This window comes from Pezoporus wallicus, unplaced genomic scaffold, assembly GCF_028554395.1.
Source record: "Pezoporus wallicus isolate ANWC-B61680 ecotype Strahan unplaced genomic scaffold, APGP_CSIRO_Pwel_v1 contig_1181, whole genome shotgun sequence".
Taxonomy (NCBI): domain Eukaryota; kingdom Metazoa; phylum Chordata; class Aves; order Psittaciformes; family Psittacidae; genus Pezoporus; species Pezoporus wallicus.
Window position 1 is genome coordinate 5233193 of NW_026641428.1, and position 18323 is coordinate 5251515.

Consider the following 18323-nt stretch of genomic DNA (forward strand, 5'->3'; position numbering starts at 1 on the left):
GGCTGTTACTCCGCCCGCGTGGCCAGAAGTACTCTCGGCGCCCCCCCCCCCCACTCCCTCGGAGCCGCCCTCTCCTCCGCCCCATCGCCGCTGCGTGGGGCTGGGCCGTGAGGAGACACCCACGCCTTCGGGCACCTCCTCCCGGTAGCGCCGCAGAAGGAGGCCGCGGTCGCGGCCTGGGTAGGGGCCGGGGGAGCTGGCGTGGCGGGAAATGGCGGCCGGGACAGGCTGAGGTGAGACGAGACCGCGCCATGAGGCTGCTGCGCGCCTTGCTGCGCAGCGCCTCCTCGGGCAGCATACCGCAGCAGGTGGACTTCTACTCGCGCTTTTCCCCGTCGCCGCTCTCCATGAAGCAGTTCCTTGACTTCGGTGAGTCCTCCCCGGGCCGAGCTGAGCTCCGTTCCGCACTGGCCCCAACCGCCGCCCGCCTGCCCCGCAGGTGCTTCTGAGGAACGCGGGGGGGTGGAAGGGGGGGTGTGTGTGCGCGCTGCTCGGGCTCCCCTCCCCCCGCGCTCCTGCTGTGGCTGTCGCTGCTTGGTGCGGTCCGTTTGGACAGGAGAGGGCTCCGTTTCGTTCCGGGCCAACGCAGCCCAGCTGACTCCCTTTCCAGGGGCTGAAAGCGGGGCAAGGTTGAGATTCAGCTGGAAACTCCCGTGTTTGGCATCGCAAGACCTGCCGCGCTGGGGAGAGGGCCGGGGCAGCTCCGAGCATTGGTGCTGTTGGAGCGCGACTCAGAGAGGGGGGATTTAGACTAGGCGTTGGGAAGAAATTGTTCACTGTGAGGGTGGTGAGGCCCTGGCACAGGGTGCCCAGAGAAACCGTGGCTGCCCCATTCCTGGCAGTGTTCAGGGCCGGCTTGGAGAAACCTGCTCTAGTGGAAGGTGTCCCTGCCCGTGGCAGGGGGTTGGAGCTGGATGAGCTTTAAGGTCCCTTCCAACAGAAATTATTCTATGATTCATTAAGCTTTTTGCACACTAGCAACGTGCAGCCTTGTGAGGTGTACCAAGCACAACATTAACCTTGGCTGGTGCCCGGGAGCTGCAACAGTCATGACCCCAGTCACATGCCTGTGCCCTACAAAAACACCCTACCCAAACGTTGTCGTTGTAGAGGATGTGTGAGAGAAGGACCCATGCTGGAGGACTGGGAATCTAGCCTCGAAAATGAGTACATCAATGACAGGATACTCATTACGCTCCCCGCTAAAACCACTTGTAATGCTCTCAGGTTCGACTGATGGCTTGGAAACAAAAAGGGTCACCAAAATTGTTCTGCTTCAGAGCAGACTGCAGAGAGAAAGGTCTTGTAAGTCCCACCAAGACACTTTTTCAAAGCCCCTGGATGGAGCCATCCTGTAATACATTCTGTTTCTGTACCCAGGACACTCTCGTGTGCACCTATGTTGATATAAACGTTGTATACAAACATTTAACTAGTTAATAGTTGTATTGCTTTTTACATTTTTGTAAGTAAAACATAACAGAACTAATCCTAGCCTTTGTATAAGTAGGAAGACTTACAAAGAAAAGTTGCTCTTAACCACAGTAATTTCATCCATCTGTTCAGTGTTTCATACACTGCAGTAAAATGTGTCCAGTGTTTAGAACTCCAGATTTGTACAGAAACCCCACCACATATTCTGTTGCTACCATACTCCTAAGCAAAGAATCGTGCAATTAAGAGTTCAACTTTACCTGCATTATTTTACCACTAAAATACCAATAAAATAATGCTTACCTTAAAACAGGTGTTATTTTCAAGCCACAGTATTTCCCCATATCAAAAGTTAGACTACTTTTTTTCTGTGAATACCTGAACATAAGGTAAATACAGTCTTGAAATTTTCTTCTCTCTTTTGCTTTTAATAACAGGAAAAACTAATAAAGGCAAAAAATTAGGAGAGTGCAAGACTTTAGACAGTATCTGTTTCTAAGACATTCTGCAGCCATTATAATCTGATAGTGTTTTCATCTGAGATGTTTTTGGCTCCTTTCACTGAAGTGAGAGCAGTCAAAGAGGAAATCATAAAATCTGGTAATGCTAAAAAAAGTCTGCTTCTAGTTCCTCCAGGTTTTGATCCAACAAATGAAATATTCCATAAGCAAATTTAGGTCTGGATCATACATGTCAGTCATATCTGGGGTTATAAGTGTACAGTATTTTCTGTAGGAGTCTCATCCATTTCTTGATGGATATGGACAGACTGTAGCTGCACAAGGAAGCAGTCATTTGCTCATTCACTGAAATCTTGCATACTGTAAGCTGTCTTCCATATATGACCCCAGACTGCAAAGATACAGCCTCCGGATAGGAGACTAATTTGTGGAATATCATTTGCTGAGTATATGAGGCATTTGAAGATGATCTTTAGATCACCTTCAGTCTGACTTGTTCATGTAATTTTACTTGAGAAAAGAGGCCAGGAAGAGCCATGCCTGAAATGCAGTCAGACTAAGGCGAAGTATGAGAAGTTTCTGGGCAGAGCTCATATGTAGGCAATGCATAATATTGGTGTCACTGGTGAGGAATTCCTTGTCAGCTATTCACTTTTTTATTAAGTTAACCAACATCCTCTCATCAGTGTAGTTTGTAACATATGAGTCTGCATGCATTAAACTAAACTTCTCCATTTCAATTTGTTGAAGATTTTTCCTGTTCAGGACACTCCAGCTTCCTCTTTTCAATGTTCCTTCCTTTAATCTTCTTCCCCAAATCCCCCTTGGCAAATGGAAGAAGTGAACTGAGCAGAAACACCAGAGTTAGTTTTTAGGAGTTACCTGTTGTGAAACACCAAGCCTGAGGTATGTACCTCTCTGCAGCAGATGAACAGGTTAGTAAGTTCAGATGCTGTTTACATGACACTCTGAAGTCTAGAAAGAAGTCTGGCTGAGAATAAAGTACAGCATTTCTTAGCCTCTTCCTCGCTCAGCACCCTCCTTTCTCGCCTATTAAAACAAGCACTGTGGGAGTAAATTTAGGTCTTGATCTTAGTAACCACATTTACCTGCCATCCCAATTTAACTGCTACCCACACAGATCATACCTGTCCTTACAAAAGGATAGGTGAGTTGTCAACAGATTCAGTAATTTAGCTTTTAGCTTTTAAAAATGTAAAAAAATTATGAAGTAAATATATGGCAGATCTACTGTCATAATGACTAAATGCTGTAGCTGTTCATTCATTTCTCTCAATATTCATTTGAATTCATTTATCTGTCGTCTGTTCCCATAAGACTGAATTTAAACTACAACAGATCTAGCTGAAAAGGAGATAAACATTACAGAATTTGTTGTCTGTAAGTGTTCCAATATGAGTTATGGTAATTCAGTAAGATCAGTGATCGAGAAGGGTGTACTGACCATACTTTCTCAAGCATCGTTCCCACATAGTTTTCCTGTGCTGGTTTCATGTACCTCTCTGACATGCTCAGGATGACATACTGTTACAGTCAGTGTTTGCTGCAAATAAAATGAACCCTTTACATGGATAAAGCAGTATTTAAAGATGAATAGTATGGGTCTGCAACTGTTGAACTAGTTTCTATTTATATATTGTTACCACAACAATAGGTTTCAATATGAATTTACATTTTGAAATATAAATAGGCTGCTGCTGTGAAATAAATACTGGCTTACCAGGCTGGCCAAACCACAGACCTCTTATGCGAGAAAGTAAGAGTTTGTGTAGTTCTCTACCATATGTACTTGACTTTATTCTGATGTTGTCATATATTTATTTTGGTCTTAGGATCTGAAAATGCTTGTGAAAAGACTTCATTTATGTTTCTGCGACAAGAGTTGCCTGTGAGACTGGCAAACATAATGAAGGAAATAAGCCTGCTTCCAGACAACCTCCTGAGAACACCTTCAGTTCAGCTAGTACAGAGCTGGTAAGAAGATCGTACCTTTAAGGGTGATCTTATGTGTATGCACATGTTGGAGGAACTTGTTCTCTTCTAGAGAAAGAACATTTCACATGCTTGTTACATGAACATCACTTATTTAGACTGAGTAAATACCCCAATGTGACATAAATCAGGAACTAAATTTACAGACTTGGAAAAAACCCTAGGAGCAACTAGAGAACTGACAAGGGAATTAAAAATCAAGTAGTGCAGAAAGTCATGTATGAGAATTCAGTAAGAACAAAAATTCACCAGAACAATGTTTAATAACATTAAACTTACCTAAATTGTAGAAGCTAGTTGAAGAAACCAACAGAAGCAGGCTAAAGGACAAAATGCTTGCAGAAGGTAGTAGAAACCATTTAAAAGACAGGTTATTGCAATTTGAGAGTAAAGGTGCAGCAAATACAAAGAAAGAGCAATGGGAAGCTCCCAAAGCCAAACTATGTAAAACAACAGAAGGAATATGAGGCTATTAAGATAAAAAAGACATCCTTTGAAAAGTAGAATTTGCTTTGAGGTAAGGAACTTGGAAGTAAGCATAAACTTCTGTAAGAAAGATGAAAGGAAAACAAAGAGACTTCTTGGCAACTGCTAAAGGCACACATCTATTTGGAAAGACTTTAAAAAAGTTAAGAGAACAGAAAATCTGCCATTGAATAGTGGGATTGATTAGATTACTGAATATAAAAAGAGCTGTCAATGAAGATGGAGGCTGTTAATGAAACATGAACCTAAATGGCATTGGTCAAATGGCAAAATGAGTTCCACATGGACAAATGCAAAGTGGAGCACAGAGAGGAGCCTCCTCTCCCTGTATGTTTGTTTGTTTACAATGGAAAAAGGCATTTTGGTGCTATTGGTAATATTTTTCTGAATGTGTCAGTTCATGGGCAAGAAGGCAAATAGTGTTAGGAACTAATTAACAAACAGGGAGGAATATAATTGTACCACTGTGTTAGCCCATTATTACTCTGAATTACATGCAGTTTTAGTCACTCTGTCCTGAACAGAAAAGACCAAGAGGCATAATCAAAGGGTTGGAACAATTTCTACGTGAGGAGAAACCAAATAGAATTCTTCAGCTTGGAAAATACACATCTAAGGAAGGAGACGGCAGAAATACTTAAGTCATGAACAAGCTGGGAAGATTTTCTAATAACAGGGGGCTCACTGGGGCTGCAAATAAGTGATCACCTACTGGGTTTAAAACACTAGGAAGATCTCTTATACATTCTAATGAAATGGTTGAATTCATTGCTCTGGAACTTTGGAAGAAAACATGAATAGATTCAAAAGGGATCTAACAATTCTCAGGGGATAGGTCAACAGGACACACCAAATGTTTACAATGATTGTAAACAAGCAAATTTGGAAGAGCATAAATTACTAACCCAAGGGATCTGGGGAGGCATATTAGAATTGGTCTTTGTCACGTTTTCTTTCATTTAAAGGTATGTCCAAAGTCTTCAGGAGATCCTTGACTTTAAGGACAAAAGCTCAGAAGATTTGGAGGCTGTTCATAGGTAAGGATTTGCTGTCACATTATGATGATAATGTTATGTAGAAGAACTGGCAAGAAAACAATAGCTTGAGAAATCTCAGCTATCTCCCATCTTAGAGAACTGCAGAAAGGTCACCACCTGTTCCCAAAAGGAGAGTGCATTGAAGTATGAAACAAAGCACTTCTGTGCCCTGTCAGTCTGGTCAGGGCTTTTTTTTGTTACACTGAAGAAGCTATGAATATGTTAAACTTGACCAAATATTTATCAGTTCCTTACTTGTAATGGTGGAACTGATTTATGGCACTTTCCACCTGTGGAGTAGGTTTGTTCATCCCTGGCTGACCATAACTGTCATTTGACAGGCATGGGATGATCTGCATGAAAATGGTTGGCATAGTTTTCTCTTTTTCTGGCAGTAATCAAGATAATAAATAAATAATAATTTTATAAATAATCAGTAATGGTTGAGTACTGATTGTTTCAATGCTAGTTGCTTGAAATACGCTGTAAAGACTGACCTGTATTCATGCTGCTGTAAGCAGACCTGTGATAATTCTGTACGTATCAGTCTTCATTTTTGTAGGCAGATACTGTTTGCCAGAGTATTAAATTCATTTGCAAGTGACATACTAACAAACAGTGTATTCATTTTAGTTTTACAGATACAGTGATAAAAATCCGGAATCGGCACAACGATGTAATTCCTACGATGGCTCAAGGAGCAATAGAGTACAAGGAAAGCTTTGGCATCGATCCAGTGACCTCACAGAACGTGCAGTATTTTTTAGACCGTTTCTACATGAGTCGCATTTCAATTAGAATGCTCCTTAATCAACACTGTAAGTGCCATTGTAGCAAGGATGGGAAATGAAACCTGTGCTATGTCAGTATATTTTCCTTTAATTTTTAAGTGCTTAATATGTACTTAAGTGCTTCTTAGAAGTACTCTATTTGCCTCATTATTTATAAACTCATTCTTAATACAGTTCTTAAAATATTGACTAATAGTAGGCTTTCAATTATGGTGAAGATTGGAATTATAGATTGCCTATACATTTATATTTTGAAAACCAGAAGACAAATGAAAATTATAAAATTATATTGGGTATTAAATAATATTTTCCTTTTTTTTTGGCAGCATTACTGTTTGGTGGGAAAAATAATCCAGCTCATCCAAAACACATTGGAAGCATTGATCCTAGCTGCAATGTTGTTGAAGTTATTAGAGGTAAAGTCAGCAGATAAGAACAAGAATCCTGAAAACTTAACACAGATGTCTGTACTGAGGGCCAATAACATTTTGATATTCATATACTGTTTAGTTCTTGCCTGCCTGAAGCAGGAGTTTCATTTCAAGTTTTCACTTTTCCCTATAAGCTCAGTTTTTGTGAGAAAGTACAAAACGTTCCTGACAGCACACAGTGTTTTAAATTCTTGGTTTTCTTTTTAGTAAACTATAAGGGAGAAAACTGTAAAGGAGGGGGAAATGTAACTTTCTGTGTTTTTATTATAGATGGCTATGAAAGTGCCAAAATACTTTGTGATTTATATTACATGAGCTCTCCAGAACTCATCCTTGAAGAGTTGAATGGTGAGTGGATATGCGATGAGGCACTCTCTTGAACATAGTTATGGCTTCTTCTAAAGTAGCTGGTGGTGAAATGTTCTCCTTACACTTTTCATGTAGTTAATGTGTTCTCTATATCTGCTGTCATAAATTGTTTGGTTTTTATTTCTTAAATCTGGCAGAAGGCTTTCCCTATTTCTCCCTTTAATTGGAAAACTGAAATCAGTAGAAAGATTTTTCATACTACAGCTGTTGATATAACAGATTTTAGCAGCCTGCTTCCCTCCCTAATGTTTCTTACATGTCTTTACCCTACACTGTCTATTGTATCTCACACTTTACATTTCTTGTGACACTTTTTAAGATTTATACTAAACATTCCACTCTGATTTCTCTTGCTTATTCAGCTATCATGTTCCTGTAGTTGTAATTAGATGTAGTATACTCGAGTCATAGTAAAAAATATTTGGACATTGGCTGACTTGCAGAAACCTTACATCTGTGTTGCTGTGAACTCAGAGGTCAGCTATTGTCCTCATAATCCTGCAGAATGCTAAAGAGCCTCTCTGACATTGCTTACTGGAATACTTTTAAAGATACTAAATTCCAAGTTCAACCAGACCTACAAAAACAAGCAATCAAAATTGCTCCTACAAGTAATTGCGAAAGCCAAATTGCAATCACAGTAACTTGGCCTATGAAGCTAAAGGCAAAGGAAGTGTGACCTTGAGTACACATCCCAGATTTTCTCTTCCTACTGTACAAACCCTGTCATTTTGTATCTAGGTTAAAGGGTTTACCTCTCTCTGTCTTTGGGGCATGATGCTAAAAACATTTGTAGGAAACTGTCAGTCACATTAGCTAATTGTACTGAGGGGTCATTTAATGGTGTAGGTGCTTCAGAAGCTAGGACAAATAGTTCAGCATTTCTAAAAGGAGTGACCTTTTGTTCAGTGAATTGCAAAGGCAAGTTAAATCTGATCCAGGCCAATGCATGTTCTCTGCCCACAGCTGAGAGTGAAGACCATTATTTAAAAGTTAGGCATGGTATTTGGGGGTGGAGGCATGGAGGGAAGCAGTTAACTTGAGGACAGGAACCAGACATGTTTTAAAGTATGATTCCCATCCTCCACTTCCCCTACCCTTTATCTTTGGTGGGTACATAATTGGTACTAGATCTTTTGACATAACTAGTCTTCAGCATTTATGTTCATAAAGCACTGGTTACTAACAGTCTGGTGAGAAATGATTAATGTTTTGAACCGAAAGACCCTTAAGAGCCAGCAGAATTTTCTGAGCAACCTTTCCTTAAGTTTTGATATAATGAACATGTTTTCATGATGTATTTTCTCGAATTTATTCTTTAAAAAGAACTTTGAAAACTATACCAGTTTTCTAGACAGCATGTATTTTTTGTTCATTTCTAAGTGAATCCAAGAAAGGCTGTGCTGTAATTATTATCTGGTGCCTTTGTAAGATCATAGGATAATTCAGGTTGGGAGGGACCTCAGGAGGTTTCTAGCCTGACTTGCTGGAAACAGGGGCAGCTATAAGGTCAGACCAGGTTGCTCAGGGCTTTATCCAGTTTGGTCTTACAAATCCTTCAAGGATGATGACTATATAACATCTCTGGGCAACCTGTTTCAGTGCTTAACTGTCATGGTGAAAAAGTTTTTCTCTGTATCCAGTCTGAACCTGTTATGTCATACACTGTTTCTTGTCCTCCCAGCACTTGAAGAGGCTGACTCTATCTTCATCATAACATTCTCACAGGTTATTGAGAGCAAATATATGCCCTAACCAGTAATGCCACGATGGGTTTTAAGATTAGTTTCTGTGGCAGCAAGCACATTTGAAAATCTTGAGGATGACTTTTGATTAACATACAACTTCTTAAAAGATTTCTCTTCAAATTTTCCTTCTCTGATAAATTCTCTCAGCAATATAACTACACGTTTTGGATTACTGTGGAAATGAGTAAAAGATACCTAGTTTGCTATTTAATTACTCAGTCTCTCTTTCCTCCAGTTAAATCACCAGGACAGCCCATGCAAGTGGTGTATGTGCCATCACATCTCTATCACATGGTTTTTGAACTTTTCAAGGTCTGTGTACTTACCATTACATGATTCTTTTATACATCTTTGTTTACTGAGATTGCATTTGTTTGACTTTTTGAACCAATTCTAGATAGCAGTGTGTTTTTGCAAAGCTGTCTCTATTTGTCTGCAGGACAATACCTAAATTGTACTATTTAGACAAACAGTAACTGCACAGAAAATGAACAGCTTTGGGAGACACGTCTCCTTTGCCTAGCCATTGAATACATCTGAATCTTCTGAATAGACAGCTTTGTCAAAAAAGTCTTAAGATGTTTAATTAATTAATGTCTGTATACAAGTGAAAGTAAGATACCCAGTTTGTGGGACATCTTCAAGTGATATAATGTGTAACAGGTCCTGTAGAGCTTTCCTCAAGCAGTTTAGTCCTAGACTTTTCTTGATATTTGTGTCGTATTGCACATACTATGCAGTATAAATAATTGATGAATAAAACTGTACATTAAAATATTCAGATGTTCTAAAAAAAAAAGTGTGTATTCTAATAAACTACATAAATACTATACTGAACAAGCAAGAAATACTTACAAAAGCTATTGTAAAACCACATGCTTTTGCCCTGATTCTGAAACAGGTGATAAAAATTACTTTCTTAAATTGGTATTTGAAGAGAATATGTAAGTGGTAAGAACAGGATTTACATTATACTTGAAAATTACAGAATGCAATGAGAGCCACCATGGAACATAACGCTGATCGATGCATTTATCCTCCAATTCACGTACATGTCACGTTGGGAAATGAGGATTTAACTGTGAAGGTACCCACATTTTTGATTATTTTGAAGGTTATTTTGATTATTCCTCCCCCTCCCCCATCATAGACAGCATATTATTAACGTTAGCTGGTGATCTGGTTCCAACAAGAACTGTGTGTAGTAGTATGTAAGTAACAAGACCATTATGGAATTCCACATACTGCATGAGTAGGAAATTCATTAAGTGGTTGCACAGTCACACTAAAGGCTCCATAAACAGAATTCTATACTTTTGTCTTTGCTAGTTTATAAGCGCGCATGACTAAAAATAGTATTGTTCTAAAAAGTAGCATCTTTCTAGAATTGTAATATCAGCATTTTGTATATGACAATGACAGACCTATACAGGTGTGAAACAACTGAAAAAAGGGAAATAAACATTGTCTATTCCATGCAAATCAAACCTCCCTGAAGTACAGTTTGCAGAGTAATTTCTTCTTTTTCTGTACCAACTGCAAGCACAGGCTTTTTCCTAGGTCTAACTAAACCACAGCAAAACAACTCTTATGACTTACTCCTTCAGTAATAGGTTTTAATGGACTGTATTTAACAGGCAGTATTCCTGAGAAATAAAGATAAAAATACACAGAACCTGGTACTTGCTAAAAGGTATAGATTCTGACTTCAGACAAAATTGAGTTATGAACAAGATAAAAGCAATGCACAATTTAAGTAGAATTTTCCTGCTTCCAAGAGATTATGAGTGCATCTTATGGCAGTATTTTATTTAAAAGGTTTGTATAAGGAATGAAAGGGAACGATTCATCTATCTCTGGTCATTGCTGTAGCTGAGAATTTAAGAAATCCCATAATTTAATAGGGACAATTTATATTATGTTTTACCTGAACTTTCTCTGGATCATTGTTTGATAGTAGCTGTCTTATACAAAAATGTATTCAGAGACATAATGCTATGTATTCCTTCTTATTCCAGATGAGTGATCGTGGTGGAGGTGTACCTATGAGGAAAATTGACAGACTATTCAACTACATGTATTCAACAGCACCACGTCCACGTGTTGAGACATCTCGAGCTACACCTTTGGTATGCAAAACTTACATACCTTTGTCATCTTAGTTATGGTAAATTGTCACAAGAGAAACCATTTAGACAAAGCTATGAAGTACTGATTTTATAGATAAAATGAGTATCACCATTTCAACATTAGAGCTTAATTCAAGTATTTTTCTGAAAGCAACTGGCAAATTGCATAAAATGCTAAAATACTAAAAATTATTTAAACTTATTCAAGATTCTGTTTTTCTGCAAATGTAAAGATCAGCTGCCTCAAGCAGAACACTTAACTATGCTGCATGCAGTGCAGTAAGGACTGGATTAAATTCTTGTGGCTACTGAATGAAAGGAAAAAAAGTTCTTATTATCAGTGATTTCAGATCAAGACCCTAGTTCTGTTTGTACTGCGTAGCGAGTTGTAGCATTCCCCAATCCTCCCATCCAGCAAGGATGAAGGTAGGCAGATATGACAGGGCATGTGAACAATCTTCTTTGATCTTGTGTGAACTTAATAGATGCACAAGAAATAAAGCTGTAGGTCTCAGTGAGAAGCTCTTAAGAGCTTTTCCAAATTTATTCTCTCATATCGCTTCATTCAAAATGTGTTTTTTAAATATATATAGCATTCCACATTTAGATGACTGTGCAACTCACTAGATCTTTACAGAGAAGTGTTGTGTATGTTCATTGAGAGATTACCTCTACAATTTTGTAAACTAAAAAAATCACAACATTTCAGGGCTATGCCCTGCTACTGCAGACAGGGCTTGACGTAATTTTAGTATATGCTACGAACTCATCGACATTGCTTCTTAAGATTAGCGGCTCAATAAGGCATTAAGACAGACTCAGTACAGATTTCTCTAACAGTATAATCTCTTCTCAAAAAGCTACCATAATATAAGAAGTGTTACCTACCAGCCCTGTCTGACAAAGAAATAGAAGAGTTTTCTCATAATCACAATCATCCATGCGTAGTTCTGTTTCTGGGCTGTACAGTAGTATTCTGGGGGGCATAATAGTTAATATTTGAACGCCTCTCACTGTCAAACATCATGCTGAGTTTGTCTATTTACCTATTAAATCAGAAAACACCACTGATTGATGCAATTAATGAAAATACACTCTTTCTCCTGGATCAGGCTGGATTTGGTTATGGCTTACCCATATCACGTCTGTATGCACAGTACTTCCAAGGAGACCTGAAACTGTATTCCTTAGAAGGCTACGGTACAGATGCAGTTATTTACATAAAGGTATGATGTAACACTGTACCATTTTAAATTTATCAGCAACACTAATCTAACTGCTAATGGAACTCCTTGTTCTGTTACCATAACTTTGGTTAAAAAGAATTGTCAGCTACAGTCTTCTCTACTTACAGGCCTTATCAACAGACTCAATTGAAAGACTCCCTGTATATAACAAAGCAGCCTGGAAACACTATAAAGCAAACCATGAAGCGGACGATTGGTGCGTGCCAAGCAGTGAGCCAAAGGACATGACCACTTTTCGCAGTATATAGCTTTTTCCTCAACAGTTTGTAAGAAGTAGTTATGTCTGTAAAGGGAATTAAAAGACCTGGTTTACACACCAAGATGCTGAACCACACTTGATAAGTGGAAGTAATTTTAAGTGGAGTAACAGAAGGTTTAATGTAATTACTCTTTTCTGGAATAAAAAAAAACCTAACAAACCAAAACCCAAGAAAACCCCCAAACCTGTACATACATTTAAATTTTAACTGAGAAGGTCACAGTTAATTTGTTCCACTTTGTATTTTGTAGATAAGCCAAGGGAGCAGTAATTTTGGGTTTTATAGGGATCAATGCAATCTATGCCGCATCTGGTGAGAAATGTATTAATTCATATAATTACAAAATGTTTTTAATAGAATTATTGAAAAATCTCACCAGAACATTTTTCCATTATACAGTATTACAGATTAATGGAAAACCTCATGTCAGAAGTACTGAGGAGCTCATTGCTATACCTTTGCAGCTGTATAGCACTTTTCTATTCTTTAAGCATGCTGAAGCCTGATTTTGCAAAGTTAGTTATGTTGCCTGCACACTTTGACTACATTGGGGCTTTTGCAGCTGTAGAAATCACACTTTGGTCTGTGGAGATTTAAAGAAAATGTATCAGTTCTAGCTGCTACCGCTGGTACAATGTATCTCAGGTATGGGGTATTGGTCATATTTCTTTGGTTGTAATGTGAATATTTAATACATGCACAAAACCTACCTTGTCATGATCCTTGTGAATTAGCAAATGGTGAGAACTTGTGTAAAGATATGCTGTCTTGCTTCTGCTTATACTTCTGTATGTATCAAAATGCAGTATCAGTGTTCTAGCCCTAGTAAGATCTCAGATTCGAGTATGTCAGGTTACAGCTGTAAATGGAAACTATTTTAATAAACAGGTTTTTAAAATTTGCCCTTAATAGGGCATCTCCGTTGCTTTGACGATAGAAATTACCTTCTCAGGTGTATCTAAGAAAAAGTGGAGTTAACAGTTTTCAGAAATACCTTTGTGGCTGTGATGTACTTCTGGCTTCATTTATGTAGTAACTGGAAGTCACACTAACATCAATAAGGTAAGCAGAATGTGTTTATCTGTCAAAGGCAAACCATCAAAACCTACTGCAGAAGATAGAGGGGGAATGAGAATTATGTTTCTGGTACAAAGTCTTTATTTTAATAAAGGATTCAACTTCTTTCAATGCCTGTTGTGCCAGCTTTGTTCAAATGGTACACGACTATGTTGTATCTTGATTCCTGTCATTCCTGAACATTTGAGGACTGCTGCAGTTAAAGACACCAGGAACTAATTATTTTCTCAGTTAATACATTGCATGTAATTCTGTGAGTTTTGTTCTGCAGCCGACATGCATAAGCCCTCTAAGACACAATAAGCCTAAATTTTGCTAGTTTCCTATCTGCGCAGAGCAGAAGGCAAGGTACCACAAGTGAAGGGAATAACTGGCACGTTAGAAATTTAAGTCATGCTATTCTAGTTGTAGTTGAGCCAGATTGAGGATTACCACCTGCCACCTCCCTGGCCTACTTCTGACAGACAATAAAAACGGTGTAACACCCTAGTTAAGGTAATGTAGGTCACTTTAACAGGAGTGATTTACAGAATGGGCTGTGTACACAGTTAAATTAACACTGAGGGAGGATTAATTGCCACCAGAACAGTTAAAAAGTCACCTGCTCCATTCATTGTGCATACTTCAGGAGGTCCCTATTTTAATTCTTTACAAGGATGTGAGGTGGTGACTAGCATGCCTTTTCCATGTGCATGGCTACATGGATGTGAGAAATTCCTCATATTGTAAAATGCAGCCTGTACAAAAGAGGGAACACTTGCAGCTACTGCTTTTGCTGAAGTAAAGCTGAAAGTTACAGCAAGGGATTTTAAAACCTTCACTCTGATGCTGAACATTCTAGCATTTACACTAATTTTTTAATGTATTAACTAACTTAATTGAACTGACTTCTGTAATATCTGAGAAATAAAAGAAGCATTTCAGAAGAAAAGCTAATAGTTTACTTTCTAGAAAGTCTACTTAAGTATTTCAGATGGTATTACCAAATTAAAACCTCTTTTGTACTCTCAACTAGCTACCAATTAATTCTGATTATTAGAACAACTTGCTGTGTAATTATATTTGTATCCATCTCCTCACCCACCACCTGAATGATTGTGGTGAAAACAAATGTATACTGTTTTGGTTTTTTACAATGTTTAACCCTAATTACAAGTTTGATCTTTGATTACTGTTGATTTAAATAGATGTTCATAAGAATTTTTGTGTTCAATATTTTCATTACTGTACTGAAGTCATTGCTAGCACACTGGTTAAAGTTGAAGTGAATCACTGTAGAAAACTGGTATACTAGCTCAGCTATCCAAATGCTGATATTAATAGTTTGTATGTAAATGAGCTCAGTCCGGCATTGTGAAATCAATCTTGGTTTGCATTAACTACTTTCTTGAAAGAATCACTACATTTATTCATTAAAACTATTTAAAAAAATCAGTCTTTCAGTTGGGTGATTTTGTGGCTAGGTACTAGCCTACTTCAGTGGAGCCACCCTTCTTGTTTAGCATCTGACAGATGTTAAATGCTGTGGTCTGTGACAGTCTTGTGCTCAGGTGGCAGCAGGTGAGTTTACCATCCCTGCTATGCCTCCCATTTAACTACAACAGCTCTGCACACAGGCCAACCTTGGGGAAACAATGATTTGTACTAGACTCCTTCCCAAGAAACAAGCTCTTCACAGGTGCAACAATCAGATCACTAGGTTAAAGGAAAAACATGACATATAGTTTTGTCAATATTCTGTTTAGTTGAAAGCACTTAACTGAGAAATAAATTTCCTTGTGACTGAAGAGTGGGTTTACAGATTTGCTCCTAAGCAGCTGATCATTTCTAATTCCCTTTTATCGGTAGGGCAGCATTCCTCTTTGGCACAGGGTCTGTAAATTTTGAGTACAAACTGAAAACTACTGGAAACAAAGTAGATAAGTTAAATCTTGACCAAAGAATTGTTGGTTAACAAACAAAACTGAAAATTGAACCTTTTCTTAAAAGTAATAATTACCAAGATTTCAAACTTTATTTTGGAAATGCACAGTGTGCAGAAGCATTTCCACACAGTTCTTTTGCTGAACTTCATAAGACATTTATACAAAAAAAAAAAAGAAACAACTGTGAAACACTAACAGTGAAGTTCATTCATTTAATTAAAATGAAAAACAGTCCACAGATTTAAAGGAGAACTTGGTCCACATAAACAGATAATGTAAGTTTTGTTCTACTGTGGAACAGATATTTAAACTAGTCTAAGTTTCTGCAATAATCTAATTAAAGAAGTGCTGTTGTAGTAGCTCTAGAAAATAGTATGTAAATATACAAAACACCAATTCATGTTCTAAACTATTCCGAGAATCAAATCCTCCTTTAAAGAGAAATAAACTGTAGCCTACAATCGAACATTTAAGTACAATGCAGAAACCCAGTGCTTCAGTGATAATTTTCCCTACAATTTTTCCCTCAGTATTTTAAGTTTGAAAAACAGTATAGTTTAAAATTAGCAAATATATAAATTTGGTCCACAAAAAATCTTGTATCAGGTAGAAAAGAGAAATACATGTATTGCAAATTGATCTCATTCATAGTGTAAATCTATAAAACTATGTATTATTTAGGAAAAATAGGTTAAAAAAGATCTTATTTATAGGTTTAAACCTTGTCCCAACACCTTATGGGGAGTGTACAGAAAACTTAACTATTTTCGTGTATGTAGTTTGTGAAACTGCTTTTCTTGTTATTTTCTCAGTAAGTTGCAACAAATAAAATTCAAACCCAATATGCTACTACGGTGAACTTTGAAGGAAAATCCCAGAAATACAAGAATTTAAACAAAATAATCCACAAATTTGAAATACATGCTTTCTTTTTAAATTAATTTGACATTACTGTTTTCTTAAACTTAACTTTTACTATACATTTTTAGTAGCAACAGATAAAACAGACTGTCACAGACTGAATTTGATGGCAGGATTTTTCTACTGTCCCTCTATCAGGTTCAACTCTATCAAATGCTGGTTGACTGATACTGGAATGATTTTTAATACAGTATTCTGCTTTCCACAAACAATTTCAATGAAAAGGGCATCTGAGGTCTTAGAAGCACAAATATTACTTAAGGCAGAAAGTTAAATTATTGTCTATTAGTACAGGCAGAGTCAACTAGGAATAAAAATACTGAAAACATTATTTCATTTCATTGGGTTGTAATGGGGAGGGACCATAATTAAAATGTAAAAAACCACCTACCATGAAAAACTGTTGCACTTTCCCTCCTCCCTCAATTATACAATTATATACAAATCTGCTGAACTTCATCAAGATGAACCAAGTCTGCACTAAAATAGGGTCATTTTAGCAGCTTGATTCAAGAGTGGTTACCACTCTGCCAGTCTTGCGAACTTCTCTCTCCTTCTTTTGAAACTTTTCCTTCTGCTTTTCCAGTTTTTCTTGTGTTTTTCTAATATCCTTAATTTTTTTCTTTATTGTTGATCGGTCATTTTGACTGGAAACTCCCAAAGCCTTTGGGGGGGAGGGAGGGGGGAAGAAAGAAAAATACCTCATCATTATTTCTTCCAACAGCGCTGTCAACAGTATGTATGTGTATGAACAGTTTAGGAAAGTGTTACTCATTTTGCTGCTAGATAGCCCATTTATTTGAAAAATAACAGCCTCAAGAGCATTGTAAATGATCATCTGGGTTTCAAAGTAAGCAAAGAAACCAGGGCCTACTCTTGTTCAGTTGTGAAATAACAGCTTCTAGTTGCATTTTATAAACATGTAGACACCTGATAATTTTCAGCAAATAGCAAAAGAAGTAGTAGTGTCAAAATATTTTTCTCTTTTCATACAAGTGGAATTTATATTCAGTAACTACTCTTTGATTTTTAATGTTAAGGACTTTAAAGTGTTATTAAAAAGTGTATCACAAAGTAAACAGCACACACTGAGTTTTGATCAGCAGGTGGCAGTACCCGATTCCAAGTTACAGACAGCACTCGATCATGCTCCATGGAACGCTGAATGGCATTATGTGTAAATGAAGCTTTAAGCATCAACACCCAAAGTTCCCCACAGACAGTCATTTAGTAGACCAGTAAGGGGTATTTCATATGTCCAAGGAAATATCTATCTAACAAAACACAGGTCATTGCATGCACGTGTATTCTAAAATGCAGGTATATTTTGGAGACTGAAGCTAGATACTTTCTTTCCCCCCTCCCTAAAACACTCAAAACCTACTACAGATCATTAATAATTTGCCTTATGCCAGAATACATAGACCAATAAGCCTCATTTTAGTCACACATCTTGCCTGTCCAAAATGCAGCCCGATAATCTAACAAGAAAGAAAACCTGAAAGTTTACTAGCACTGTAAGGGGATACACACCATACAGTTTTTCCAGAGGTAAAATGGCAAGAAAAGGCTCCAAGAAAGATTTACAAGAGATTTTTTTTTTTTTTTAAGCAGGACTAAAAAAAAGCATATTTAAAAGGTCACCAGATAGGATTTTAGCCTTCCTGAGGAGCAGATATGGAAAAAACAATATTGCTAAAACTGGATCCTGAATTTCTGTGCATTTGGAATGGCTGGATCTTGTTTTGATATGACCTCATGCCAAGACTGAAGACATATCAGGCCCATTTGGGGAATTATGCTTATTTTGATTTCCTCAAGATACAAACAAGGAAGAAATATTATGTATTTTTCTGAAAAAATGGCTAAAAATGGCTTGTCTTTAACTGTACAATCAATTACTAAGTTCTCAGCTAACTGTATTGTCTCCACGTATTTAAAAAGTGAAACCCTAGCCCTTAAAAAGTCATGAAAATGGGAAAATAGACTCTCTA

At 37.7% G+C, this 18323-nt stretch overlaps 2 protein-coding genes across 8 annotated transcripts in view; one reads left to right on the top strand and one right to left on the bottom strand.

Annotated features, from left to right (window-relative positions):
- The first annotated feature begins 144 nt into the window (after nt 1-144).
- PDK1 (pyruvate dehydrogenase kinase 1) lies at nt 145-13594 on the top strand. 2 transcript variants are annotated; one of them, XM_057423867.1, is made up of 11 exons: nt 145-369; nt 3749-3890; nt 5360-5431; nt 6065-6249; nt 6549-6638; nt 6924-7001; nt 9006-9088; nt 9759-9857; nt 10789-10899; nt 12012-12125; nt 12254-13594. In XM_057423867.1, the coding sequence occupies exons 1-11, from the start codon at nt 252-254 to the stop codon at nt 12392-12394; spliced, it is 1233 nt and encodes a 410-aa protein (XP_057279850.1). In that variant the 5' UTR covers nt 145-251; the 3' UTR covers nt 12395-13594. The 2 variants fall into 2 exon arrangements, with proteins under 2 accessions (XP_057279850.1, XP_057279851.1); XM_057423868.1 differs by having other exon boundaries at nt 9006-9082.
- Nucleotides 13595-16316: 2722 nt separating this feature from the next.
- LOC130607080 (neurabin-1-like) overlaps nt 16317-18323 on the bottom strand; it is a 41441-nt gene continuing 39434 nt past the window's right edge. For all 6 annotated transcript variants that reach the window (XM_057423872.1, XM_057423870.1, XM_057423875.1 and 3 more), the window contains one exon: nt 16317-16993. In XM_057423872.1, the coding sequence (XP_057279855.1) occupies nt 16826-16993 (168 nt within the window). In that variant the 3' untranslated portion in view covers nt 16317-16825. The remainder of the gene's footprint in view (nt 16994-18323) is intronic.

What these genes read in the sequence shown, in the direction of transcription:
- PDK1 (XM_057423867.1), top strand. Translation starts at nt 252, where the DNA reads ATGAGGCTGCTGCGCGCCTTGCTGCGCAGCGCCTCCTCGGGCAGCATA. An exon ending in GAAGCAGTTCCTTGACTTCG is followed by an intron (nt 370 to 3,748) that starts GTGAGTCCTCCC and finishes TTTTGGTCTTAG; the next exon opens with GATCTGAAAATGCTTGTGAA. An exon ending in TGTTGTTGAAGTTATTAGAG is followed by an intron (nt 6,639 to 6,923) that starts GTAAAGTCAGCA and finishes TTTTTATTATAG; the next exon opens with ATGGCTATGAAAGTGCCAAA.